The 27349-nt window shown below is 53.4% G+C and overlaps 2 protein-coding genes across 2 annotated transcripts in view; one reads left to right on the top strand and one right to left on the bottom strand.

Moving 5' to 3' along the window:
* Positions 1-7016, top strand: part of Yars1 (tyrosyl-tRNA synthetase 1) — a 29943-nt gene extending 22927 nt beyond the window's left edge. The window contains exons 9-13 of the mRNA XM_028855841.2: positions 1522-1657; positions 2247-2344; positions 3377-3570; positions 4491-4632; positions 6205-7016. Coding sequence (XP_028711674.1) covers positions 1522-1657; positions 2247-2344; positions 3377-3570; positions 4491-4632; positions 6205-6315 — 681 coding nt within the window. The 3' untranslated portion in view covers positions 6316-7016. The remainder of the gene's footprint in view (positions 1-1521; positions 1658-2246; positions 2345-3376; positions 3571-4490; positions 4633-6204) is intronic.
* A 379-nt stretch (positions 7017-7395) lies between these two features.
* On the bottom strand, positions 7396-26821 carry Kiaa1522 (KIAA1522 ortholog). Its single transcript, XM_028855840.2, is given in 8 exon segments — positions 7396-9316; positions 9670-9812; positions 9814-12232; positions 12316-12429; positions 13250-13370; positions 13620-13675; positions 13765-13935; positions 26622-26821. Coding segments are annotated over 8 exon segments (3123 nt in total). The 5' UTR covers positions 26713-26821; the 3' UTR covers positions 7396-9308.
* Positions 26822-27349: the final 528 nt, after the last annotated feature.

Here is a 27349-nt window from a genome sequence, read left to right on the forward strand (position 1 = left end):
GCAGAATTAGAAGGAATGCTTCTGGAAAATTCTGCAGCCACATATTCCCACAGTACTTGCCATGGTGGAATTTCAAGTCTAGTGTGTCTATGTAGTTTTGATCTTCACTGCCTGAGACAGAAGCCACTCACTGGTGACATGTGGCTGTGGCGCACTCACGGTGTGGATACTACAACCAACAAACTGAATTTTAATTGACATCTGGATAGCTGCAGGCCTAAAGCTTTCGCTCAAAGTTAACTATTCCCAAGGAAATGAAGTAGCATCAGAAACAGAAATGTTGTCACTAATGTATTACAGCAAGCATACCTAAGGATGTCCCTTCAGAACAGCTAAGTACTTCCAAACTATATTTAGGTACAAAAGGTAACTCCAGGATACAGACAAAATGCTGAATTTCAGCCAGGAGGTGGTAGCACGTGCCTTTAATCCCAACACTGTCCTGGGACTCACTTTGTAGACCAAGTTGGCCTCTGAACTATAGAGGCCACCTGCCTCTGCCTCCTGAGTGCTGGGATTAAAGGTGTGTGTCTCGGCCACACCGGGCAATGAGCCTGTGTGCAGGCTGTAGCCTTTCATGTGAGGTTGTATGTGGATTTTTCTTGTGTTGTCATACTGGTGCTTAGACTTGGGAGCATCACGGATCTGCTCTGCTGGTTGAGGACTGCTCAGTTGTACCTCCATGTGGCAGCACCACTCACCATTGCCACCATATTGTGTACCTCGGTCCTCATTCTGACTCAGATACCCGCTATCATCCTCATTTTTATTGCTTGTTTGTTTATTGTTTAAGTAAACCAAGACTGGGCTGAGGATGTGGCTCAGTGGTAGACAGCTTGCCCAACATGTATAAGACACTGGGTTCAACCTCAGTACCTCAAAAAAAAAAAAAAAAAAAAAGAAAAAAGAAAAAGTAGTGAAAGTCATCATCATCAAAACTTAAAAGGGATTAAGTGTCCAATTACACCATTAACCAGAACTTACATGTCTAATTCAGTCTTTAGGCCTAGGGTTACCTGTGTGAACATTTTCCTGTGGGTAACATTTGGTTTATGGCTCAAAGTATAAATGGAAAGACTAGCAGAATTAGAATAATGAGTGCCAGGTGGTTGTGCTGCAGGCCTTTAATCCCAGCACTTGGGAGACAGAGGCAGGTGGATCTCTGAGAGTTCAAGGCCAGACTGGTCTACACAGTGAGTTCCAGGAGAAGAACCAAGGCTACCCAGAGAAACCCATCAGGAAAAACCAAAAACAAAACAAAAAAAGAATAATGAGCATATTCAGCCTATAAAAGCCTTAAACTAGAACAGAATTCAAAGTCCAAAGGTCTAGATGACAGGCTGAGGGTAACCTAGGCTACATAGTGAGACCTGTCTGAGGCAGGCCGGCACCTGGCTTTGAGAGCACTCACTCTCTGCTCTGCCCTTTGCCTAGGAGTGGTGTAAGGCTCCAGACTGCAGGGAACACACGTCTGTCTGCCATGTCCCCTCTCATCTCCCCGGGCCTTGTTTACTTCTCTAGGTTGTACACCCTGGAGACCTAAAGAATTCTGTTGAAGTTGCCCTGAACAAGTTGCTGGACCCCATTCGAGAAAAGTTTAATACCCCAGCCCTGAAGAAGCTGGCCAGTGCTGCCTACCCAGAGCCTTCAAAGCAGAGTAAGTAAGCTGGGAAGAAGCCTGGGATTGAGGCCACTTCGAATCTTCTAGTATGTTTGCTAAACCTGCCTTAGTGAACCTTGTAGTATATGTTTGCTAAACCTGCCTCAGTGAGCTTGTCCCTAGGTGGTGGTCACAGTGGCAGTCTGTTCACAGCTGCTAAGGTTTCTTGAAAACACGCATTTTAACAGCCTCCCTGCTCCCATCTCTCTGCTTCTGTCTTGTGAGTTGGTCATCCAGTTACCCATGATGCTAAGGTGCAGCTGTAGATACCTTTGTGTGACCCATCCAGAAGAGACTGAGCAAACTCTGCATGGAATTTATGAGTAGAAATACCCAAAGGTGGCCAGACTACTGAAGGCCTTGCCCTCCATCTTAGTAATAGAGAAAAGCTGAAGAGGAAAATCTTGTGTCCCTTCTCCAAGGCTGCTGGGCCTGTGTTAAAGTATAACTCAGTGGATGGGCTCAGTGATTCTCTCCTAAATCCTGCCTGGTTTCAGTATCCTCATCCAGTGCAGGCAGACCTGGCCTACCATTGGGGTGGGAGAGGAGGAGAGTCCCGACCCCACAGAGTTCTTCTCATTTCCAGAGCCCACTGCCAAAGGCCCTGCCAAGAATTCAGAACCAGAGGAGATCATCCCCTCCCGGCTGGATATCCGTGTAGGCAAAATCATCAGTGTGGAGAAGGTACTCATTTTCCACTACATCCCAAAGAGGCAGAGAAGGGTTAGGTCTGTGTGTTTCCATCAGGAGGAAACCTAGAGAGGGGAGGCAGCATCCCTGGGGTCATATTGCAAGTCAGAGCCCAGGTGTCCAATTGCAGGCAGTCTCTGAACCTTATCCAACACAGCCAGGAACCAGGAGAGAGGAACACTGGTCAGAGAACTTAGCCATCAAATGGCCCAGATGTACTCACCTAGATCGTACCAGCTTGCCTGGACTAGCTTCTGGTCTTACTTAGAAGGTGGCTGGGGGGAAACGGACTTCCTTTTTTTGTGGGTCATGTGATCAATCATTGGCTGGGAACCATTGTTCTAGGCCTTTTTCCCCTGGCATTGATTTGCTTGACACTCTGGCCCTAAGCCTCCCAGCCACTGGATAGACTACTTGATATGGCTGTTGGTGCTCCCACCTCAGATGGTGAGGCCACCATTCATCCACTCCCACCTCCTGGACACCTGGAACCCTTGGTGTAGTACTTGGGTCATAACGGCACTCACTAAACAGTCCAGGCTACCTAATCTCCGTTAAGAGATTTTTCCACTAGCCATTAGGTTCATTTTCTCAAATCTGGTCCCTTGAGGAGTAAATGTTCCTTCATGGCATGTTCTCAAAGCCAGGCATGATTGCACATGCTTGTAATCCTAGGATTTGGGAAGCTGAGGCAAGAGGATCACTGCAAGTTAAAGGCTAGCCTTGGTGACATAGTGAAACCTTGTCCCAAAAATGAAAAAAAGAAAAAGACAAATGCAGGGGAGCTTTGGAAAGAGCAGATGTCCCCTTGTGATGACCTCCACTCTGGTCATCGCCCACTAATTTATTTGTATACTGGGAGTTGAAGAGAATATGCCTGCCACATGTGTGGAGGTTTGAGGACTCATTTCTCTCCTTCCACCATGTGGCACCTGGGGATCTAACTCAGGCGGTCAGATTGGAGGGAAGCACCTTTACCCACTGAGCCATCTCTCTGGCCCTCTGACAAGAATTTCTTGCTGGCAGCACCCAGATGCAGATAGCCTGTATGTGGAGAAGATTGATGTGGGGGAAGCTGAACCCAGGACTGTGGTGAGCGGCCTCGTACAGTTTGTGCCCAAAGAAGAACTCCAGGACAGGCTGGTGGTGGTGCTGTGCAATCTGAAACCCCAGAAGATGAGAGGAGTCGACTCCCAGGGCATGCTACTGTGTGCTTCCATGTGAGTGAGGGTTTGTGGGCCAGGACCTGGGGAGGGCAAGTGAGGAATTGCACAGGATGACACCCTCCCATATACCATGTGCAAGCCCTAAGAAAATGCCCCCTTCCACATTGATGCTAAAAGATAAAGCATGAAAGGGTGACTGTACAAGTACTGTGGATTAAACACCTTGCATGAAAGATAAATTGTTAAGCGAAAACTAGATTTGTAGGGCATAGTGGCATATGCCTTTAATTCCAGCACTTGGGAGGCAGAAACAGGCAGTCACCAAGAGTTCGAGGCCATCCTGGTCTACATAGTGAGTTCCAGAGCTACATAGTGGAAAAAAAAATTTTTTTTAATTAAAAAATAAAATAAAAGGGTTGGGGACTTAACTCAGTGGTAGAGCGCTTGGGTCCTGGGTTTGGTCCTCAGCTGGGGGAACACACACAAAAATATAAAAATGGATGGATGCTGGACACAGTGGCACCTACCTTTAATCCTGGCACTTGCAGGGAAGGGTCTCTAAGCCTGGTTTACTTCTCAAGTTCCTGACCAGCATGGCTACACAGTGAGATCCTGTCTCACCAAAAGAGAGGCTGGAGGTCGGATACAGCTCAGTTGGAGTTCTTGCCTAGCTGGCATGAAGCTCGGGGTTTGATCTCCAGCACCTCATAAAAGTGAGTGTGGTAACCCACACCCATGACCCCAGCACTGGGGAAGTAGCAGCAGGAGAATCAGTTCAGGTACAGCCTGGGCTACATGAGACTCTCCAGGTAAACAAACAGAAATGCAGGGGTCACACTATAGTCCTGGGTTAAGTGTTCAGAGAGGGAAAAGGGACCAGGACCTCCTGGGTTATGGCACTAAGGACCCGGGTCACTTTAACACCCACAGCTGTTGGGAAGTCCATCATCTTGCCTTTTGTCCTGTCTTTCCAGAGAAGGGGTGAGCCGCCAGGTTGAACCTCTGGACCCTCCCGCAGGCTCTGCTCCTGGTGAGCGGGTATTTGTGAAGGGCTATGAGAAGGGTCAGCCAGACGAGGAGCTCAAGCCCAAGAAGAAAGTCTTTGAGAAGCTACAGGTGAGATGCTGCTGTCTTCCCTTGCCCAGGCTGCCCCAGTGTGCTGTCCTCTTGCCCAGGCTGCCCCAGTGTGCTCTTCCTGAGTCGGCAGTTGCCTCTCCCAGCTGACACTTCCTGCACTGAGTCCCTTCATCTTCATTCAGCTCTGAAGATGAGGGGCCGAGAATCTCAGGACCCTGCATATGCCGAGTGGTGATATAAGGCCAGTGGGGGACTTTCAGACACGTCCTTGTCCATCTGACCATAGTCTGAGAAAGCAGCAGACGGAAGGTCATCCCCATTTTACCTCAGGCTGTGACCCTCCATAGCACAGCAAATAAATGAGTAAAAGGAAGAAGTAGACCCCTCCTACCCAGGAGCATTTAGAACATTCACTAAGCTGAATACGGCCTGCTCCAGCTGTCCTGGACTCGCTCGCTCTTTTTTTTTTTTTTTTTTTTTCTTTCAATAATATCAAGTCCAGAATATGTGTCAGGCACTGTTCTAAGTGCCTGGACTACACCAGTGTAACAAATTAGCTCTCTTTGTGGAAAGAACTTGATAGACGCTGTCTTAAATATAAGGCCAGGATGAAGAGAATATCCCTAGTCCTGCTGGGTGTTTTGGTGCCTGTATGTAATTCAGATACTTAAGAGGCAGAGGTAGGAGGACTGCCCCAAATTCATGCCAATCTGTTTAACAAAGGAGGTCCAAAGCTGGGCGGGGATGGCACACGCCTTTAATCCCAGCACTCAGGAGGCAGAGGCAGGCGGATCTCTGTGAGTTTGAGGCCAGCCTGGTCTACAAATCGAGTTCCAGGACAGCCAGGGCTGTTACAGAGGGAACGCTGTCTGGGAGAGTGGGGGGAGTTAATTAATTAAAAAGGAGCTCCAGACCAGCAAGGGCTATACAGTAAGACGCTTCTCAAGACAAAAAAAAAAAAAAAAAAAACACGTGGACATGTATTTCCAGTCCTGTCAAAGCTACTAAAATAGGCCTTGGTTGCTTCTTTCTGATCTTTTGCTGAACAGAGGGGCATTCAGGTTAGTCTGCTTTTTATCCCTGAGTGTTTCCTCATATTAAGTATCCAGAGGGATCATGTGTATAGCTATCGTGGCCTATCAGCTGCTATGACCAGCTTGGGTGTGCTCAGTGGTAGAGCACTCACTCACTTATCAAACAAGACCCTAGGTTTGATCCCTGACACCATCGTTATCATCATCATCATCAACACACACACACACACACTGCTGTGATATTAGCAGTCTAGACGTCTTTATATTTATTCATAGAAATGAATGTGCTTACCAAAAGATCAGAACATGGAAGCCTTTGGGGAGCTGTACTCAGAAACACTGGATCAGGGGCCCAGGTGGTGTGGTGTACCTTCAATCCCAGCACTCAGGAGCAGAGGCAGGAGGATCACTGTGAGTTTTGAGGCCAGCCTGAACTACATAGTTCTAGAACAGCCAGGACTACTCAAGGAGACCCTGTCTCAAAAACCAAAATGAAAGTTTGGCCAGTTCCTGCTAATAATGTAAGACGTTTGTGTCCTCACTACCGTAACTTTTGTTTTCTGTCTGTCTTGTCCAGGCCGATTTTAAGATTTCTGAGGAGTGCATTGCACAATGGAAACAAACCAACTTGATGACCAAGCTGGGGTCCATCTCCTGTAAATCACTCAAAGGGGGGAGCATTAGCTAGCTGGCCCAGCCTCCTCTTCGCACCATGCCATCTGCGGTCTCAGCTTGTTACATCATCACCCGTCCCCATCTCAGGACACTGAGCTGCAGGTCTGGAACTGTTGACAGACAGGAGACTTGGTAAGGGACAGCTCACCTTCTTCCTACAGTCTGGGACCATCCCACCTGGCTGCAAGGAACCTGACTGACCGCCTGGGGTAAGGACGGCTGCCCAGCAGCAGAGCTGTACCTCCTTCCCTTGGCAGCTGACTTGAGCAATCTGGTTTCAATAGAACCAGTAGAAAAAGTTTATTCCACCGTCCTTGAAATTGGAAAAACACTGGTTCCCAAGTTTCCGAGAGTTGTCCCCACAGCTGTACCTCTAGCCGGGATCTAGTGCCTGGCCTGGGCTAATTACAGTTTCTCCCCCACAGGAAATTGTGGGATTTGAAAAGAAGGGAAACAGAGCCTAGAGGTCTATCAAGCTTCCCAGGGCTGGCAGCATCCCAAGGCCTGCCTACCCTGAGGCTTGGCACCAGTGGCAGGGTCTGCCCCAGCTCTCCTGGGGCTTCCCTTGATCTGGCTAGGTTGGGACACTCCCTAAACCAGATGTGTGTCAGCAGCAGGACGGGATGGACTAACACAACACGGGGGACTTCATAAGGCATCTCAATCAAGTCACTAACCGCCACTGTCAAGTTCAAATAAAGCGTCTGAACAAGGTGTCTGGGTGGATCCATCTGCACCACACCATGTTGGAGATGGCATGAGCGTACAGCAGCAGCTCTGTCACCTCACCTGGGACCCTGGCTTCAGCACTATAATGCGATGGGGCAGACAGGGATCGATGACGGACACCCTGAGTGTCCCTCTGTCAGTACTAAGCGGGAGGTCCCCTCCTGGGCCAGTGCTCACAGCAGGCAGGACACCACCTCTTCTGACCGCAAGCCCGGAGCACTGCCCTGTCCTAGCACAGCCAGGTCTTCTGTGCTTCATTAGCCTGCAGCTAGGTTCACGCTGCTGTGAGGTATGTGTTCCTCAAACCTCGTCACATATTACCCAGCATCCCCTGTTGTCGTGTCTGGAAAAGAGTAGTCACAGCCAAGTTTCAATCATTTAATTAATACCTTTTAATGAAACACAGCTTTGTCATGTGTCTCACTCAAGCTCCAGAGGGAATGGGGAGGACTGTTTACATGGACATATCAAAGACTCAAAAGTTAAGGAAATATATATATATATTTCTCTCTTCTAACATTTTTATGCAAATTAAAAATCAGAGGCTTTTGGTCTCTCCATTTGCACAAGGTCAAGCTTATTTACCCCAGAGGACAAAGAGAGGTTGCCCCTCTTAGGATTCTCCTTTCTTCTTTGTACTCTGACGGACCCGGTGCAGAAACAAGCAGAGATCCCAAGTCAGGACAAGAGCTCCAATAACACTGGAGGGGGAGACTGCTGCTTCCCCGCCCCCAGCAGCTCCCAGGTTCCCAGGGCCTGGATCCTGGGGCAGAACAGTGCTTACTGATGGGTCGTCCTCCCTCCACACCCCATGGGACAGTGCCATCCCCCAGCAGCAGCCTCCATCACACACTGAGCAAGGGAAAGACCGTGACAAGCATCCTAGCAGCAGGGCCGAGGGCCTGGACTCTCCTCCAGTCCCCAGTGCTTGACAGGAAGTCAGCAGCGAGGGGCAGTGGGTCACTCTCTTGGTGGAGATGCTGAAGGCAAGACCTTGCCAGGCTCAAGCCCCCACTCAAAAAGACTCAAGAGGTGGCCCGAAAGGAGGCACAGCCACTGGAGCTAATAGGGACAGGCTGAATAAGTCATTAAATTCCAGGAAGAGAGATTAGTAGCAGAGGCTGCTATCTGGGGACAGCCACTAGCCTGCCCACTTGGGATCACTGGGTGTCCCCTCTTGGACTAGGGAAGAATCTGGCCCAAGGTACCCCTTTGGCTTCCCATCCTTGCCACTCAGCCTCTGCTCCCTCCTCCTGGCTGAAAGGCAGCTGCAGAAAGGACATGCACCAAAGAGTAGAGACAGGTCAGAGAAAGAATGAGGGCCAGGCCTGGGCCACTGGCCAAGGAAGTCCCTGCCAGGCTCTCCTGCCAAGATGAAATGGACACATCCCATGAGCTCCTGGCTCTGAAGCTGTGCCCATCCACCCAAACCCAATCAAGTGTCACAGGACAGGTGCCCAGCATGCCAAGATCCCAGATGGCTTCCTACTCTGGTCTGGTTTTTGGTTTCTTAGTGCACAGTGCCCACAGACCTCTGGTTCTTCCTCCCCTCGTCCGTGAGTCCCCTTTGAGGAGGAGGAGCACCTGTCAGAACTGGGAGGCAGGAGAGTGGTTGGTGGTAGGGTGAGGCGCAGAAAGGCGTGCCCCTCTGTGCCTTTTGTGCTTTGGAATTCCACAGCCCCACTCCTGCCGCCAGCCTGGGAAGCCCGTGGGGATGACTTGCCCATCTCCAAGAACTTAGGCAAGGAGTGGGCTGGACTGGCAGAATGGACAGACTGGTCCCAGCTGGGGGCTGGCCGCCCAGAGACTGATGCTGCCACCGTGTAAACAGGCTCTTGGGATGTGGTGTCATGAGCCCTAGAAGATGGACATGCAGCCACTTTGCAAAGCGCTTTGATTCTGGACTACAACACACATGATTCCCAACATGAAACAAAATAAACACATGTTCTGCTCCCACCTCTGTGGCCTTGGGATGGGGGTGGAGGCACAGCCACCCACTCCCACCAGCTACCTTCTTCAAGATGAGGCTAAGGCCAAGGCTGAAGGGCTTCTGGAGGGGATCCTTTCAGGAAAAGGCATGAGGGAAGGGGACTTGGAGAATGGGCAACATCCGGCTTGCATAAACATGGAAGGCTGTGGAGATTAAGGCTGCAGGCATCCTTTCTCAGGCTGTGTGCCATGTCCTCTCTTCCTTGGAGCTGCTCGGGTCCCTGAGAGATTGTATTCCTGGGATGGTTCAGCAGTGCCCGTTGATGATGGTCAGACCAGTCTCTTCTATGGATCTGTGAGGAGGGGGACATTGAGCAAGCCTCTCAGCTGGGTTCTGACAATAAACCTAAGACCTGCTCACCCAGCCTTTCTGTGTGCCCTCACTTCACTGAACTGGGCGAGACACCTTCAACAGACTGTAACATGGCTGTCTCCGCCCCATTTTACAACATAACGGAGATGGGAAACGATGGGACAAAACTGGACTCCACGCACGTCAGCTGCCATGTCTGTGTCCCGTCTATCCCTCCTCCCTCCGATTCCTATCACTAGTTTGAAGATGAAGTCCACCTATCTATCCCACATATCTCAAAACCAGATCCGAGAACATTCCCCGATAGAACCCCAGAGAACTGCCCTACAGTACCTGAACCAGGGGGGCCCATCTTCTCTGTACCAGTCAGCTGCACACCTCCATTCTCTGCCAGCTCCCCGTTAGTCCTGTCCTCAGCGTGAGGGAGCCCATTGGTGGATGGAGCGGTAAGAGATTCAGCCCTAGGGAAACTGGGGGGAGGGAGGGGGGACTCCGACAGAGGGCTTGCGGGCCACGGGTGGGGGGGCCTTGGAAGGCTTCTTCTGGGCCTGGGATGGCCGCTGCTCTGAAATGCTCCGAAGTTCAGCCACCAGATTCCGCTGGAGGTCAGCCTGGGCCTCAGGGGACACTGGCCGCTCGAGCTGCAGTTTTTTGGTGCCCTTGGAAAAGATGAAGCTGGCCTTGGAGGCAGGAGATTGTGGAGACCGTGGCTCTGCCTCTGGTGGGCCAATGGGCAGAGCACTTCCAGGGTTCTCAGTGGCAGCCAAGCTGGAGGCCTTGAGTCGGACGGCAGCGTGGAGCCCAGAGGAGGGGGCAGGCACTGGGCTGGCCCGCCCTGACAGGGCTCTGCGTAGTGGTTTCTGGGGGGCCGATGGCCCTGGAGATGAATTTGGAACCCCTGTGGAAGCACCCACAGATCGAAGCCGTACCATCTGCAGGAGTGAGGGTGTGACCAGAGGTGCGCCAGCGTCCTCCCTGGGAGCCCCACTGTTCTTGCCCACAGAGTCTTTCTGAGGGAGCTTGGCCAGAGGCTCTGAAACAGAACTAGCTGGAGGTGGAGCTGGTGGAGCTGGCGGAGCCGGCGGTGGAGGGGTTTGGGTATGCTGGGGTGAGGTTTGGGATGAGCTAGCAGCTGAAAGGGTGGCAGCCAGGGAGCTGCAGGGATCCAGAGGGCCAGGCTCCAGGCCTGCAGAGCAGAAGACCTCCTCAGGTGGGGGAAAGTCAGCCATGGACAGGTCCTGTTCCTCAGGTGGAGGTGGTGGTGGTGGTGGCCAGCTGGAATCTGGGGGGGACTCTTCAGCAGTCTCTGGAGCAGGTGGGACCTCTTCAACCACTTCGGGCTTCTTACTAGGCGGTGGGGGTGGGTGGTAAGATGGGGGTGGGGACGGTGGGGGTGACTGGTCTTTGGAGGCAATGGGAGACTCCTGGGGTGGAGTCAGGGTTGTCTGAGGCATGGAAGGAGACGCAGGACTAGTGTCTATTGTAGAAACTGGCCCAGGAGCCAGAGCAGGGGCAGCCTGAGCAGGGGCAGCCGGAGCAGGGACAGCCTGGCTAGAGCTCTTGGTCTTGGAAGGAGGTGGAGAGAAAGGAGCAGGCACCTTAGGATGAGGTGGTATGACAAACCTGTCACCCAAGGGGGTGGACATCTGTGGACCAGAGCGATCAGAGGGAGTAGGGTCTGAGGAAGAGGAACACAGAGATGTGAGGGAAGAGGACACAGAGGCCCCAGGAGATCGAAGGGATGTCACTCGATCTGGTTTAGGGGGCTGAGCCCTGCCTGGGGAAGCAGGGGCACCTGCCAGACCCTTGTGAGGGAGAGTTGGGGTACCGCTCTGGCTTGAGTATCCACTGGAAGGTGAAAGTGTCCGTTCTGGGGAACGTGGGGGGCGCCTGGAGCCACCTGGAGACGAGCCAGAGCCCCAGCCGCCCGCTGAGCTGGGGGGACAAGGCACGGCCCCCGCCCCTGCAGACCCACCTGTGGGGGGTGGCCGGGGCAGCTGTGGCTGCTGCTTCCGCTCAGGTTTGGGAGGCAGCCCTAAGGGCCCATCGGGTACTGCTGAGCCCCGCTGATGGAGGGAATAGGTCCGGCGGGGAGGCGGGGGAGGCCGTTTCATCTTACGCAGGGACACGCTCCTGCCAGACAGCTGCCCACTGCTGCGGATGCTGGCTGTGTCTGAGACCTCAGCAGTGCTACCGCCACTGGGGGATCCCCTGCCGCTGCCCCCTGGAGGCGGGGGGACCACGTTACTGCTAGCTACAGAGCCCTCTGGCTGGCCCTCGGAGCCCCCCTTGGAGGAGAGAGTGGACCCATCAGACACAATGGTCTCGGAGGATTGAGAATGGCTCCAGGTGTCACTAGACGAGGAAGCATGGCGGCTGCGGGGCCGGGGACTTGAGGCTGAGGAGAAGCGGCCCAGTGAGCGCACAGAAGCCGGGCTAGCAGACAGCAGGCTGCAGCGGCTCAGAGTGCGCAGGCTGCTGCGGCCCAGAGCCACCACATCCACGGTGGGGGGCAGCACAGCGTGTGGGATCAGCTTGGACAAGTAGGTGGCTTGGGGTGAGATAGACATGGCTGGACTCAGTGGCTCTGGAGGCCCTGCCCCTCCTGTCAGTCCAGGCACCGCGAGAGACATAGGCCGGGTCAATGGCGGCGGCCGGGCTCCCGTGGATCGACCGACAAGGGTGTCATCATGGTAAACACGGTCAATGTGGCGCTGCAGTATGGCCTCTGTATCGGTGCCAGCCTCTGCTTCTGCCTCCAGAGCCTGCAGGGACACCCGGACCCCCGTCCCTAAGGCCAGGCCCGGGGGGCGACCATCCACTGTGGGGATGCGGACAGCATCCCGCGGACCAGGAGGCTGTGGGGTGCCTGGGGGCTCACGGCTGTTCCGCAGGCCTGAAATGGACAAGGAGATGGGAGTCAGCGGAGGGCTGGCCAGGCTCCGCGTCCACCACCACTGCCCACCGAACAACGCTCACCAAGCTCCTTCTGCACATGCTGGGGCAGTCCCAGCACCGTGCTCCGCCGCTCCCGCCGGCGCCGCCCTGACTTTCCAGATTTGGGAAATGAGTCATGGGGTCTGAAGGTGGAGCCTAAGGGCCAGTCCAGGGGGAGAAAATCATTAGAGCAGACTCTGAACACGCCACAAAGCACTGCTCTGTACTAACAAAGTATTAGGAACATTCTGGCAAGGCTAGGATTCTTTAAGACTTCTGGAAATCCCCTTACTAATTCAACAATGATCTTTCCGTTTGGCGAACAGTTCTTATTACTTAGTGAACATATTATGTCATCATATTAAATGCTTGATATTCACTCCAATAAGGTAAATGCTCTTAATACCCTGATTTTCTGGAGAAGGGGTGCTACTAGAGATTGAGCCCAGAGCCTTACACATGTCCTCTGAGGCAGTCCCTGCCAGTCCTTCGGCTTTTGTTTTGAGGTGGGGGTCTCATACAGTCCAGGCCAGCCTCTGACTCATTACATGGCTGAGATGACCTTGAATGTCTGACCCTCATACTTCTACTTCCCATGTGCTGGGATTACAGGTGTGCACTACCACTCTCTATTTTATATAATGCCAGGGATTGATCACGACTTCCCACATACAAGGGCAAGCACAATACCAACTGAGCTATATCCCAAGCCAATCCGTTATCTTCCATAGGACTTCAGTCAGACTCTCAGAGAAGTGAAGGGTTTATCTTCCACAAATCCGGCTTTCCCAACCCTTAACTATCTTGTTTTGGGTCAGTGTCCACCACGACCCTCCAAGGTTAAAAGGTACTGTCTCCTAAATTCGCTGAACCACTAAGCCTGGGTCCGGACGAGAAGGGAAGCCGAAGGTTCTAGGACAGGCTATGTTCATCGCCTCTTTCCCCTGCCTAGGAACCCCAGCAAGTGACAACACACCTCTGCGCTGGATCATCTCGGAGCGGACGGAGAGGGCATCCTCCGCCGTGGAGCTCTCAGTCATGTAGGACTTTTGACTGCAGAAGGAAATCGTGTCTTCATCCGGCCCCGTCCGGGAGGACTGTTGGGATAAGATCAGCTTGGACAGGCTGCCTTAGGCCTCTCACTGGAACTTTAACTCACAGATTTTCCCAGCATCACCCAGCGCTGAGCAGGTACCAGATGGAGCAAGCCTGGACTAGCTGTCGGAGGTCATTTAATTTATGCTCTTCAACATACAGAAGAAACCAGTCCAGAGAGGCCCAAAGCCATGCATGCCAGAAGCTAAGCCAGAAGGGAAGAGCAGGGCAGAGCTGGGCACAGGGCTCACCTGGATGCTCTGGGTGTCTCCATGGTCCCAGCCACCCTTGCTCAGTTTCTGTCTTTCTACTAGAAGATACCAGAACGGTGTGTTGGCCTAGGCCCCTGGCCCCCAAGAGCTGAGAGCAGCACTGGCCAGGGCAGGGGAGAGTTACCTTGGTGTTGTAGGGAGCGGAGGCCCTCCTGGGCCTGCGTGTGCAGCTCCTCCAGGTGAGGTGGTCTCCCGCTGGGGAAGAAGACATTGTCCTGGCACTCATCTACTACAGATCCTAGCCCCGGGCTGGGCCCGGCACTCTGACGTTTATCACTCTCAGCTTTGGCAGATCCTGATGGGATGAGAAGAGGAAGTGAGGCCCAAAGACATACGGGTCCTGGAGATTCTGAAGTGTGGTAACACAGGCCATGTAGCACACATACATTCAATGTCTACCCCTATGACACACAGACCCCATGTACACACACTAACTATACACCCTAGGGTGCATTTATCGGAGTAAACACACCACATAATGAATGGGACCACACAAAGGCAACACACAGAACACACAGGCAAACTACATCCACACAACATTCACAGGCTTCATCGATGTATACATACAAACACTATCCAAGTATAAGCGCATGAATGTACCTACACCAGCTTCCACTGACCCACACGACACCATTCTGCATACACACAAACAGCGTCTAAGTATACACAAAACTGCATCCATGGGTCACTCAGAGTTCCACACGGACACCCCCAATACACACAGAGCCCACAGCAAATACATTTGTCTCTGAGACCTGACGCTTCACTTTAAAGGAAAACAAACCACCTTCTTCAAACTGCCCCTTGGCCCAAGTCCAAGGAGAAGATGCCATGGAAAACCAGGGAGCTGTCAGTCATAATCAGGTTCCCAGAAAACCCTGAGGGAAGGATAGGCCAGGGACACCTACTTACCCATATGGCTGCCCTCTGGAAGGATGGGCAGGGGAGGGGAGAAGAGGGATCAGGCCCCTCAACTCCCACTGGGAACTCAGCCTCTCTTGGGGGAACAGGCCAGGTATGGCCTCTCCTGGAGGCCCTGGCCTGGCCCCAGGTACAGAGGAGCCAGGGCTCCATTACAAAGGCTCCTGTTACAGGCCCTGCCCACAGAGGGGCTAGTCATCTAATCCTGAGGACGGGGCTGCGTCAGCACTTTGCAGTCCCAGCCCCTCTTTAAATGAAACCCACAACATAAGCAAAAGCGCTCGGAGCCGTCATGTGACCCTGGCAGTACCCTGAAGAGGGGCAGAAACAAAACAAGCCCTTTAACGGGCCCCACCCCGGGAATGCTCGGACACCTGCCATTCCCAGTCAGTGTTGGTCAGTACCAGAGGACCTGCCTGCCCCCAAAAGCCACAGGAATCCTACCAAGTCAGAGCTAAGAGGTGCCCCCAGGAGGTCTTGGGTGTCCCACCCTCCCCCCAAATCCCATGGTTTTACAAGTGGAGAAAGAAACTCAAGTGGAGTGTGACTTACTCAAGTCTGCATTCCCAGAAGGGACCCTTCCCTCCAAAGGCACAGGACACTAGAGCTCCTCCAGACAGGAACCAGGTCTGAAAGCCAGGCTCCCAGGCCCTCCTCCAAGTCTGGTTCCCAGGGCTCGCTTTCCTTGCTGCTCCCAAATACCCTCCCCACCCCAGATGACTGGGGGGGGGGGCTGCCCTCTCTCTAAACTGGGATATTGAGCTATACCCAGCAAGGAGTGGGCACCCCAGCAGGAAGGCAGTCTGGCCCTAGAGGCGCAGACTCCAAGGTCAGAGACACCTGGTCCATCCTGCCGGATCCCAAGCAGCGCTCAGACAAAGGCAGTAAGTAACAAAGCCGCTGGACAAAGGCATGGCTGCACCTCAGGCTGTGGCCAGCCTGGTAACCAGCACCCTGAGCCCGCCATTCTCCCTAGCCTTGGTCCCCACTAACCTCGGGGTCTGGCAAAGGGAGCTGTCACCCCTTCCCTTCCCTACCCCCACAGCCACACCCACTCACCCTTCTTAAACACCTCAAGAAGGGCTGGGAGGTGCCGGCCCAGGAACACTACCATGACTGCAGCAGATGGTCCCCAGGGCACCAGACTGCACTTCCAATGCAGCCCAGCCCCAAGGGGACCGGGAGACGCAGGGATGCTAAGCCAGCTCCCAGCCAGCTGCACAACGCAGCTGAGCGCAGTTCCAGCAGCAGGGGGAGGGGCTGCTCCAGGTTCTCCTCCCACCTCCGCCACAGATCCCGCCCAACCACTAACCCCACCCCGCTACTCCCAAGCGGGACACAGGGAAACTGAGGCCCAGAGACCGGGTATGGCTGAAGGCAGCTGAGAGAAAACCCACAATTCTAGCTGGGGGTCACTGACTCTGCCCCCAAGTTCTCGTCCAAACATGTGGGTGCCAGAACTAAGGGAAGGGTCCTTCCCAGCTGCCAGATGGTAGGTGGAAGAGCCACCCACCAGACCAGACTCGGCATGGTGCTCATGCCCAAAACTCAGCCATCCTGGCTGATACGGTAATTTTCTGAGGAGAGATCAGCTCATGGAAAACCAGACAGGAGCCCAGAGCTGCCCGTGAGGATGGCAGGGACAGAGCTGGCTTCAGAATACAACACATAATGTGAGGCCAGTGAGATGCCCAGAGGAGCAGAGTGACGGATGGCCACAGCCACTTGGCCTGCACACTTTCTGAAGAACTTTCTTCCCACTTCGGCATGTGATTAGAAAGGCTAAGGAACTGCAGAGCACACAGCTGTTCCTTCAGCCTAGGGTCTTCCCAGATGCCATCCTAAAAGTGCTCACCAGGCGCTGGAATCAAGAATTAGCCCAGAAGCAACCCGGAGGTGGAGTTCAGAAAAAAGAGCCAGAGGTGCAGGGGAGAGGAGAGGAGGAAATGGCTAGGGAGGGGAGAGAGGAGAGGAGTTTGGAAGAATGTCAGGTTCGGGTGCAGATTCAAATCTACCACACGAGCCGTGATCTTTCATAAAAACAAGGTCAGTGTCTAGCATGGCTTGGTGGCACATGCCTGTAATCCCAGCACTCCGGAGGCTAAACCAGGAGGGTGGAAAACCCAAGGCTAGTCTGGGCTACATGGCAAGAACTTATTTCAAAAAAAAAAAAAAAAAAAAAAAAAAAGAGGAGGGAGGGGTCTGGAAAGATGGTTCAGTGATTCCAAGTGCCTGCTACTCCTGAGGAGTTGGTTTCCAGAGCTCATATTGGGTAGCTCCTAACAGGCTGCTTGTAACTCCCTCCAGGACTGGACACCCTCTTCTAAACTCCTCAGGCACCAACACATGAAGGAAGAGCCGATACATATACATACATAAAAACTGAATGAAGAAGGGTGGTGGATGGCAGCCTTTAATCCCAGCTCTCGGGAAGGAGAGGCAGGCTCATCTCTGTGAGTTCAAGGCCAGCCTGGTCTACAGAGAGAGTTCCAGGACAGGCTCCAAAGCTACAGAGAAACCCTGTCTTGAAAAAACAAAAAACAAAACAAAAAAAAAGGTCACAAGTTCTAGACTGCCTGGTCTACAAAATGAAACCCTGTCTCAAAAAAGCAAAAAACAAAAGGCACTGAAGAGGTGGCCGAGCGCCTTAAGAGCACCGGCTGCTGCAGCAAAGGCTTCATTCCCGGCACCCACAGGGTGGCTCACAACCATCTGGAACTCCGGTTCCAAGGGATCTGTCTCCTGGCCTCTGAACACCAGACACACATATGCACACACACACACACACACACACATACACACACACAAGCAAAACATTCAGTTACATAAAAAATGAAAAGAGGGTTTAAACGGATGTAAAGAAAGCAAAAGAAAGGGCACAAGAGCAGAACCCTGAGCCATGGGGCGCTGGCCAGGACAGGCACTGCCTAAAGCAGAAGCCCTGAGGTAGAGCACAGCTGGAATAAATACAGTGAGCTGGGGGAGGCCTGGCAGAAGCCATCAGAAGGGCAGGAGCCAGGTCAGGTGACCTCTAGCCCTTACCCTGGGTCATCAATGAAGACTTCAGCTGGGCAGTGACAGTTACTATGAGAGCCTCCAGAAAGTCCACAGTAGCTGAGGCTAAAGGGTCTGTGAACTGTGTTCTGCTGCAACCCAAGCGTGAATCGACCTGTCCCTCACTGCGCCCCTCCCTCGGGAACTAAGAGTTCAGTGGCTCTGAAGTTCCAGGACCACTCAGCACCTCCTCCTCCACTGAGCTCTGGCCTCTCAGAGGAGACTCAAACACTGACCAGAACCTCACTCTAGAAGACAAACATTTTAGCCAGACTACACGTCTTCAGTCCCACCACTTGAGAGGCAGAAGCTAGCCTGGTCTACAGAGTTCCAGGACAGCCTGGGCTACATACACAGAGAAACCTTGTCTCAAAAACCAAAAGAAAAGGAAAAAGAAAGGGGGGGGGACACAACCATTATGGGGCATGGCATGAAGCAATGAACATTTACACAACAATCTCAAGAAGTGAGGGTTTTGTTTTAGTTTTGTTTCTCTGTGAAACAGCTCTGGCTGCCCCAGATTTCACTCTGTAGACCAGGCTGGCCTCGAACTCAGAGTTGTTCCTGCCTCTACCTCCTGAGTCCTGGGATTAAAGGTGTACATCACCACCACCACCACCACCACCACCACCACCACCACCACCACCACCACCACCACCCAACAAAGTAGGTGGTTTTTATTGTTCTGTTTTTGAACAAAGTAGACCTGGCTGACCTGATACATGTTAGCTTGGGTTGGCCTCAAACCTGTGGCAATCCTCCTGCATCAGCCTCTCAAGTACTAGACTGCAGGTATGTACCATCACACCTATTAGAAATAGTCACTTTTTTTTTCTTTTGAGACAGGGTCTTTGTAGCTCAGACTGGCCTCAAACTTGTTAGACAGCCAAGGATGACCTTGAACTAATTTTAATTATTACATTATTTGGAGTGCACACACCACTACACGCATTTGGAGGTCCAGACAGTCAGGGTGGGTTCTATCCTTTCACCATGTGACCCCAGGAACTGAACACAGGATGCTGGGCTTGGCAACAAGCACTCTGCCCACTCCCTGACACACGTCTCTGACTCCCCTGCCTCCGCCTCCTCCCAAGTGTGGGGATTACAGACTTGCACCATCCCCAATGCATGTGCTGCTGGAAAGAAAACCCAGAGACTAAGCTAGGTACGCACTCTACCAACTGAGCCACACCTTTTGCCCAGAGTAGGCACTTTCATCCCATTTTACAGATGAGGAAATGAGAGAGTGAGGGTAAATGTTACACACACACACAGCTGCCCACTCTGGCCTCCACTGAGTAAGCGGCAGGAGCTTTTTCACCGAGGACAACCTGAATCCAAGTCATGTTCTATTTACTGTGTCAGCTACAAACCTTATCTCCCTGCTTGGGGTGAGGGAGGGGGTGAGGGTGGGGGGGACACGACACACTCCATCATCTCTATACACTGGAGGGGTTTCGTGTTCGTTTGTTTTTTTGCTGTTGTTTTGGTTTTTCAAGACAGGGTTTCTCTGTGTAGCCCTGGCTGTCCTGGAACTCACTCTGTAGCCCAAGTTGGCTCCAAACTCACAGAGATCCACCTGCCTCTGCCTCCCAGAGTGCTGGGATTAAAGGCATGTACCACCACCAAGCAAACTGGAGGTTTTTGAAGCATATGCTGCCTTGCCCTCCGCCTGCCTCATAGGCATGACCCATCAGCCACTCCTATGATCCCACACAGACAGGAGAGTGAGATCTAGACATCTGGATAGTGACTACTGCCTACCAGGTATGGGTGGAAGGCAAAGCCCGTGGATCATACAGTCCTGGAGGCAGGTACCCTCCCAGTAACTAACTAGTCAAGGACCCAGGAGGCTTGGGAGCCAGGAGACTTCCTGCACCTTCCACCATGCAGGGAGGGACAAAGGGGCGGGGCTCCTACTAAATTGGGGGTACAATGACTTTAGCCCAGAGGTCCTCGACCCACAGGTGGCATTCAAGGTCACAGCTGAAAAAAAAAAAAAAATGCCCAGCCAAAGCCAAGGTGCTAACACCTGGTAACACATCTGGTGGTCCCAACACCTCCCCCTACCCAGAGCCTGCTCTGAGGCACCCCAGGCAGAGATCTATGGACCAGTGGCTGGCTTGGAGAGGGGCTCTGCAACCTGAGTCTCTCGGAAAGGGAGGAACGCCTCACAAAGAGCTGATAACCGGAGGAGGGGAGGAGCTTTCCAAGGCCACACTTCAAGAGTCCCAGTTCTGGCTTGTCTCACAGGCCAGAGGTGCAGCCTGGGGCAGAGACCTTGAGGTAAAAGGCTCTAACACAGCTGCCACCACCCCTCCCCGCCTAAGGGAGGCCGCCTTCGGATCTAAGAAGACGTCCTGCTCCCTGCCACGTCCCATCAAGCGCGGCACACCAGGAAGCACTCGGCAAGCTCTTGAACTCAGACAGGGCCCATGGCCAGGCATGTGCCCTGAGAACGTCCCACTGTGGCCACCTCCACAGACGGATACATGCAGGACTACACCAGCAAGGCTTAAACAGGCTCCCCCAGCCCACACCTCCTCGCCTCCTGGCAGGACTGCAGACCCACACAGGGCCTGCCAAGTGGCTGCATGTCCAGGAAGGCAGGTGTGTGTACTTACTACTGGGGCTTTCCTGAGCCTGGGGAGAGGGACAAGGGCCTGTCTCCCTCCACGGCCACACTCACTTGTGCGCATGTTCTCTTGGCAACATCCTCTAAAGGGTGAGGCCTCAACCTGCCCCATTCCAGAACAAGGGGCGGGGGTGGCGCACCCACAGTGAACAGGCCTGACTCAGGGGAGAAGAATGAGGGAGGAGAGCACAGCTGGCCAGGTGGCCTCGCTCAGGAGCTGGCACCCTCCGCTCTCCTCTCTTCTGCCCTTGGCCACCTCTCCGGCCAGGATTCAGGATGTTTAGGGCGCCTGGTCTCAACCCCTCTCTATATCCAGGTGGACAAGCTGGGAGGGGGAGGGAGGAAGGCTTCTTCCAGACACACCTCTAACGAGGAGTGGAGGAGGTGATGTTCGCACTCTCCACCAGCTGGCATGGTGAAGTCTGGCTTTTCACAAAGGGCACAAGGAGACTCCAGGGGAAGAGACTTCACCTGCTGAAGGTCACCCAACCAGGAAGTTGCGGCTCTCACATTTAAATCGCACCAAATGCCATGGCAGTCCCAAGTCTGTTAATGGGTAAAGAATAGCCACAGCCTCAGCCCCTCCCTGGCCAAAAAAAGGTGTACCTCACCTCTGAAGATGAGAAATCTACTTCCTTTCTCCCAGTGTCCAGCCGCACCTCAGCAGGGGCAGAGCTGACAAGCCAGGCTGGTTCTAATGTAAATATTGGGGGGCAGGAAGTGCCTGGAGCAGAAGGGGAGGATCCCGTCCCACAGGGTGCCCTAGGGGGACAGGCAGTAGTGAAGGGAGGAATTAGCTACAATAATATAACAAATGTCATAATGAGTTTCCAGGGCAGCATTTGCCCCAACAATGACATAATTACCCCTTTCGGCCAGGGAATTCTCAATCCCCAAGCCCTTTCTTCGTCCCTCGAAGCATGATTGTCCCCATTTTATGGATGCCACAGAAGCAGTCAGCGTGAGTCAGTGGGGGAAGGCCTAAGAGTCAGAAAAACTGGCTTCCGGGCTTTAGACAAATAAATCAGGTCTCTCCGCCTCTGTCTGCTCTTCGCCAAAGTAGGGCTGATGTCCACCTCATCTCAGAGTGCCTGGGGACACTAAACAAAGTCACCCACCAGCTGCTGCGGTAATGAGGCCTATAATCTCAGCACTTGAGACAGAGACAGGAGGACTACCATGTGTTTGAGACAGTCTATCTCAAAGAGGGGTCTGCGGAAAGGCTCAGCGGTTAAGAGCAGCGACGACTCTTCCAGAGAACTGGGGTTCAACTCCCCGCACCCACACAGAGGCTCACACCCATCTGTAACTCCAGTTCCCATGATCTTCTGGGGGCCCAGCACACATCTAGTGAACAGACCTACAGGCACTCCATACCTACGGGCAGTCAAGACACCCCTACATATAACATGAGTAGATGAATAATTTGAGAGAGAGCGCTAGCTCCACTGGAGATATGGCTCAGTGGTAGAGTGTTTGCCCGGCATGCATGAGAGGCTCTGGGTCTGATATCCAACACTGCCCATAAATTTTTTAAAAATTAGTTGATTGGACTGGAGATGTAACTCCATTGGTAGAGTGCTTACAGGAAGCCCCGGGTTTGATTCCCAGGACTACATAAAATGGAGCACAGTGGCCTATGTCTGTAATAAAATGGGACCCAGTGGCCTATGTCTGTAATACCTGCACTCAGGATTTGAGCCAGCCTGGGCTATGTGAAACCCTGTCTGAAAAGGGAGAGCTCCGCAACCCAGCATAAACACACAGTATTGAATCAGAGCTGGCCTCGGCCCGTCCAGGGTGTGGGTCGTACAGAAAAGGACTTTCCACTCACAACATTGCAGCAGCCAGTATTCCTGAAGACCAGCTGAGGAGATTCTAAGTCCTCTTTCTACTGAGGCACACCTCAAGGGTCAGTGACTTGCCCAAGGTCACATGGCCAGTAAAGACAGAGGAGAGTCACGTTGTGAACCAGCTCTGACCAGCTGCAAAACCAGGTTCTTCCCAGGCAACCAGCTGCTCACTGCCCCTGCCCACTTCCTGCCCCTGCCCATTTCCTGCCCCTGCCCACTTCTGGAGCTCTCCTCCAATCTCAAGTGGAGTTAATGACCATTAAGATAAAGTCTGATAAAGCATACTTAACATCAGCTCCTATCTCTCCTCGGTGACCTCGCCCTATCTGGCAGTCCAGGCCTAAGAACAGGCAGACTCTAACCCTGGGTGTCAGAACTAGCCTGCACTCTGGCTAGCCCTTGAACTGCAGCTTAATCACTATTTGTAGGCCTCAGTTTCTCTAACTGTAGTGTGGGAGAGGTAATCTCTAAAAGACCCTTTTGCATATGTAACTCTGCCCCTACAAGGGGGGCAGTGGTCCCCCATTTAGGATCACACATGGAATATAAAGGTGGGCCAGGGGCTGGAGAGATGGCTCAGCAGTTAAGAGCTCGAATTGCTCTCCTAGAGGACCCAGGTTCAATTCCCAGCACCCCCATGGTGGCTCGAACTGTCTGGAACTCCAGCTCCAGGGGATCTGACACCCTCACAGGGACATACATGCAAGCAAAACACCAGTGCACATAAAATAAAAATAATAAATCATAAAAAAAGAAGGTGGTTCAGCTTATCACAGACACCTCAGATAAATGAGGGCTGGTAACTCCCTTATCTGAAAGCCCAGCGCTTCCACAGGCAAGTTCAGGTATCACATAGGTGGTCACAAGTCTCCCCCAAAAGAGGAAGGGGGACAGATGAGTGGCTTCTGCCTCCTCCCAGTCTGGGAACTTGGAAGACCCAAGGCTCTCCAGCTCGAGAAGCAAGGAGAGGACACAGGAAGTCCAGAGAGTCTGACCCACTGGCGCCTTCCCTTGGTGGGTAACCCCAGCAGGCCTGGTGTGCCTGACAGGACCGTACACAGAAACTGGAAGAGAGGGAGGTAGGTAGGGCGGAGGCTCTCCTGCACTCCCAGTTTGCAGTACTCATCCCCAACCTGCCCAGGACCAGGCCCGCTGCTGGCCTGGGAGGACACCTAAGAAGCAGGATGCAATGTCTTTTTAGCCCAGGGGAGGCTTTGCCTTACCCACCCAGGTCCTTTCCCACCCTGAAGGGCATTTGATCAAGTCACCTTCCTTAGACATGGGCTTCCCCTTCTCTCTGTTCACTCTCTAAGCCCTAGGGGCCTCAATGCCTCACCCCTGCCCCCCTCCCACAGCGCTTCCTACGCTGGTGCGCTCTTTATCGTCCAAATCTCCCAAGCTCAGGTTTTCAGTCTCAGGCCTGAGGACCACACAGTTATAATGTAAAACTCATCCACCCATGAACTGACAGACTCGGGTGTGAATCATGTCCTAGCTGTCTCCTCATTCTGTAGCACTGTGCAGGTGATTTCACTTGTCTGAGCTCTACCTTACCCATATGTAAAGTGGAGCGAAGGAGAGTTTCTCTCTTGTTAACTGTCTCGAGAGAAATGAGTCAATGAAGAGAGCTAACACTGGGCTTACTTTTCTCTACATTAACGTTTCGGATCCCAACCCACAGCCAAACAGTCCTCCCTAAGCCTGACTCTCGACTTCCCAATTCTGCTGCCTCCTCCCTCCACTCCCAAGCCCCCGCCCTGTCCCAGCCCTCCCTCATCACCTCTCCCCTGGATGACTGCAAGAGGTTCCATCTCACAACCCCACCCCCCCAACCTGCCCTACCTGCACCTGCCTTGGCCCTGGAGCCATCTTCCCAACACACCAGTTCTGTGGGCTCCTCCCTTTCCCCAACACCTTCACTGGCTCCTGATGACCTGGATTCTTCAGTCCTCTCTGGCCACTTCCTCAATCCCCTTTGCACAGACAGATAAAATGTGCAAGCACTCAAACTCCAATCCTACACCTGGGCCCGTGAGACTGAGACAGATCTTGAATCTTCAGGGTAAAGGGACTAAAACTTAGCTGGGTCTAGTGACCCACGCTTTTAATCCCAGCACTTGGGAGGCAGAATCGGATGGATCTCTGTGTGTTGAGGCCAGCTTGGTCTACAGAGTGAGTTCCAGGACTACATAGTGAGACCTTATCTCAAAAAAACAAAAAACAACAAAAGGCACTGAAACTTAACAACTGAACCTCTTTGCCCAGGCACAAAGAAGTAGCCTCAACAACTTCTCCCTAACCTCCATGCCCAGGCCCAATTCTACGCCAGGCCATACTTCACAGGTGCAAAAAAGGCCCAGCTGTGCCCTCTGGATTCATCAACAATCCAGAGCTAATCTCAAGCCTGTAGTTACTCTAAGACTGAGTTCAGAACGTTGCCTTGCTTTCTACGCTGACCCACAACAGCACAACAGACGTGATGTACAGCCTGGGATGGTTCCCGGCCCTGGCACTGGTGTTGCCTTGACAATGCTTCTGGCTTCTTAGCAACACCTTGGAGCCCTATTAGCCGTAGAGCTGCAGCAGGTCAGTAGAGCACACGAGAGGAGCAGGGTGTCTACGCCAGGCCGAGTGGCTCGTGCCTATAATCCCAGAATTTGGAGGTTGTGGTAAGAGAATGAGGCCGGCCTCAGCAAGGTGAGACCCTATCTCACAGAGACAAACAAAAGGCCGTGAACACTCCACCCTTCAGGCACTTGCTCACGACCAGCTCTAACACTGCCTTCTTAGGCTTTCCTTCAGTCACAAGCTTGTACCAACACTTGATTCCCAGGAAACAAGCACATCAGATCAACCATCAGAAAGCAAATGATGAGCCCTGCCCAAGTCCAGCCATGCTGGCTCAGTGTGGCTTCTAGAGCGAGGGAGGGAGAGCCACAGCCAGGACTTCACAGTTGGCAGAGCAGGGAAACTACTGGAATTCCTCATGAACACCCACCTTCTGGGAAATTGTCAGAGTCCACCTGAACAATATTAACCCTTTCCTACTGTTTGATTATCATTACAATAACTCAAAACCATCAAATGCGAATGACCTTGAACAAGGAAGGCCCTTTTCTCTAGACTCTAGACCCCAATCTCTTCATCCTGGAAATGGCCAGCCAGAACTATAAGGGTCCCAGGTCACCAACCCTGAGGTTCCCTCCTTTCAGACAGGCCCAGTGTAGCAGTCAAGGAGGTCAGGAAACCAAAAGAATCTGACCAAGGTCACCAGAGCCTCTGGCAGTCACAGTGAAAACAGACCCCCCTCTTCTCCCCATCTAGGCTTCCCATCACCCTCACTGGAGAGCTGATGGAAGAATGAGATCATCAGACTCCATGCTGTCCTCTAGGAACGTGGGCCATCCTGGGAACAGAGGTGTATTTTCCCACTACAAGGGGCCCCCATCCCACTTTACCCCAGACCAGCATGTACCATACTTAGAACACCTGCCTCTGCTGAAGACCTCCTTTTTTGAGGGGGTATAATTTTAAATCCATCACCTTGCCCCTCCCCAGCCTCTGCATTTACAAGGTGAGAAAACCCGGGCACCCCCTCCAGAACCCCTGGGACTCCCTGGGATTCCCAGAACTGTCGCTCTGTCAAGGGAAGACCAGGAATGCCACCTCTCAGCCTCGGGATTGGAGGCCTTCCTCATTCCCTAGCCCCCACCCTCGGAGACTGGAATGTGACCCGCGGAGGGATCCCGCAGCACGCCGGGAAGGGCTGCAACAGCGTTCCAGCCCGGTGGCTGCATTGAAAGGGGGGGAAGACGGGGCGGCGACCTCGGTAACTGCGGGGGGCTGGAGAAGAGGATGCAGTGGCGCGGTGGGGGTGGGTTCAGAGAACCAGTTGGACTCCCGATCGCGCCAGATGGAGGAGGTCCCTAGCCTTCAGCCCTAGTTTCCTGCTTCTCCCTCCCAGCCTCGTTTCCCCTCCCTCCTGCAAACTTTCAGACTGTTGGGGGTAAAGGTTTGAAGAACAAGTGTGTGTTGTGTGTGCACGTCCATGTGTGTTGTACACAGCGTCTTAGGATCTGCCTGTGCACCTGTGTATACAGCTGGGTGCTTAAGACACTGGACAACTGTACCTACATGACTCATGTGTATGTGCCTGTGTGTCAACCTGAGCGTGGGTGTAGCTCATGTGGCCATGCAAACCGTGTGCACAGGTATATGTACCTGTGCCTCAGGATCTGTGCCCCAGTGCCAGTGTGTGGGTGTGACTGTGTATGCGGTTTTGGTCACTGCAACGACATACATGAGAATGGGTGTTGTGTGCAAAATGTAAAAATGTAAGCGTGCCCGCCCGTGGTCATGAGTGGGTACGCGTGTGTCCGTGCGCATGTGAGGGGTGGGATCTGAGCGGATTCCCGGCCCCCCACTCTCACGCCCACCAGGCCCGGGAGGGGACAGCACGGCGGCGACAGCTACTGCAGGGACCCTCCTCCCCGCCTGCCCCGCCCCCACCCCTACCTGCGGGCCGCTTCGCCGATCGCCCGAAGCGCCAGAAGCTGCGGGTCCGGGGGCCGCTGGGGGCCTTCCTCTTGTGGTGTGAGTTGCCCATGGCGAGTGTGGGAGCTGGCGTAGGCACCCAAGCGCGGCCCAGCCAGCCCGGCCGCCGGGCCCGCAGCCCCGGGAGGGAGGCAGCGAGACGCGCGGGCGGCCACCGCAGGCGCCCCCAGCCCCAGCCCGGCCACGCCCCCTAGTGCTGCGGCCAATGGTCACGCCGAGGGCGGGGCCAGAGGGGAGGCGGGGCCTGGCGCGCAGCCCTTCCGCTCCACCCCTCCAAAGGACCAGGGAGACCTGCTGAGCCGCCCCGCCCTGAGCGCTCGGGAAAGGGCTGTGACGGTCCAGGTTGGGTAGGCGGGTCGCGGGATCTCCCAGCCCAGGCGCGGCCTGCCTCTTGGGGAGGACTGCAGTAGAACTGGAAGAACTAGGGGCTGGCCTCCAGACAAACGGGGGCTGGACCCCTACTACTGCTGGGCCCACCACCGGCCACCACCCCGTGAGTGTCACGTGTTTGTGTTACTGCACATGTATCGAACTAACTGTATCTCTGTACTTGGGGTGCTGAAAATAATAATAGCATCTTTTTACTTCCTGCTCAATGTGTGCGAAGCACCGTGCTACCTGCTTTCATGCGGTGTTTCACTTCATCTCAAAATAATTCCACAAGGTAGGTACTTTTGTCGTATCCATTT

Source organism: Peromyscus leucopus, chromosome 2 (assembly GCF_004664715.2).
Source record: "Peromyscus leucopus breed LL Stock chromosome 2, UCI_PerLeu_2.1, whole genome shotgun sequence".
In the NCBI taxonomy this organism is placed as follows: Eukaryota; Metazoa; Chordata; class Mammalia; order Rodentia; family Cricetidae; genus Peromyscus; species Peromyscus leucopus.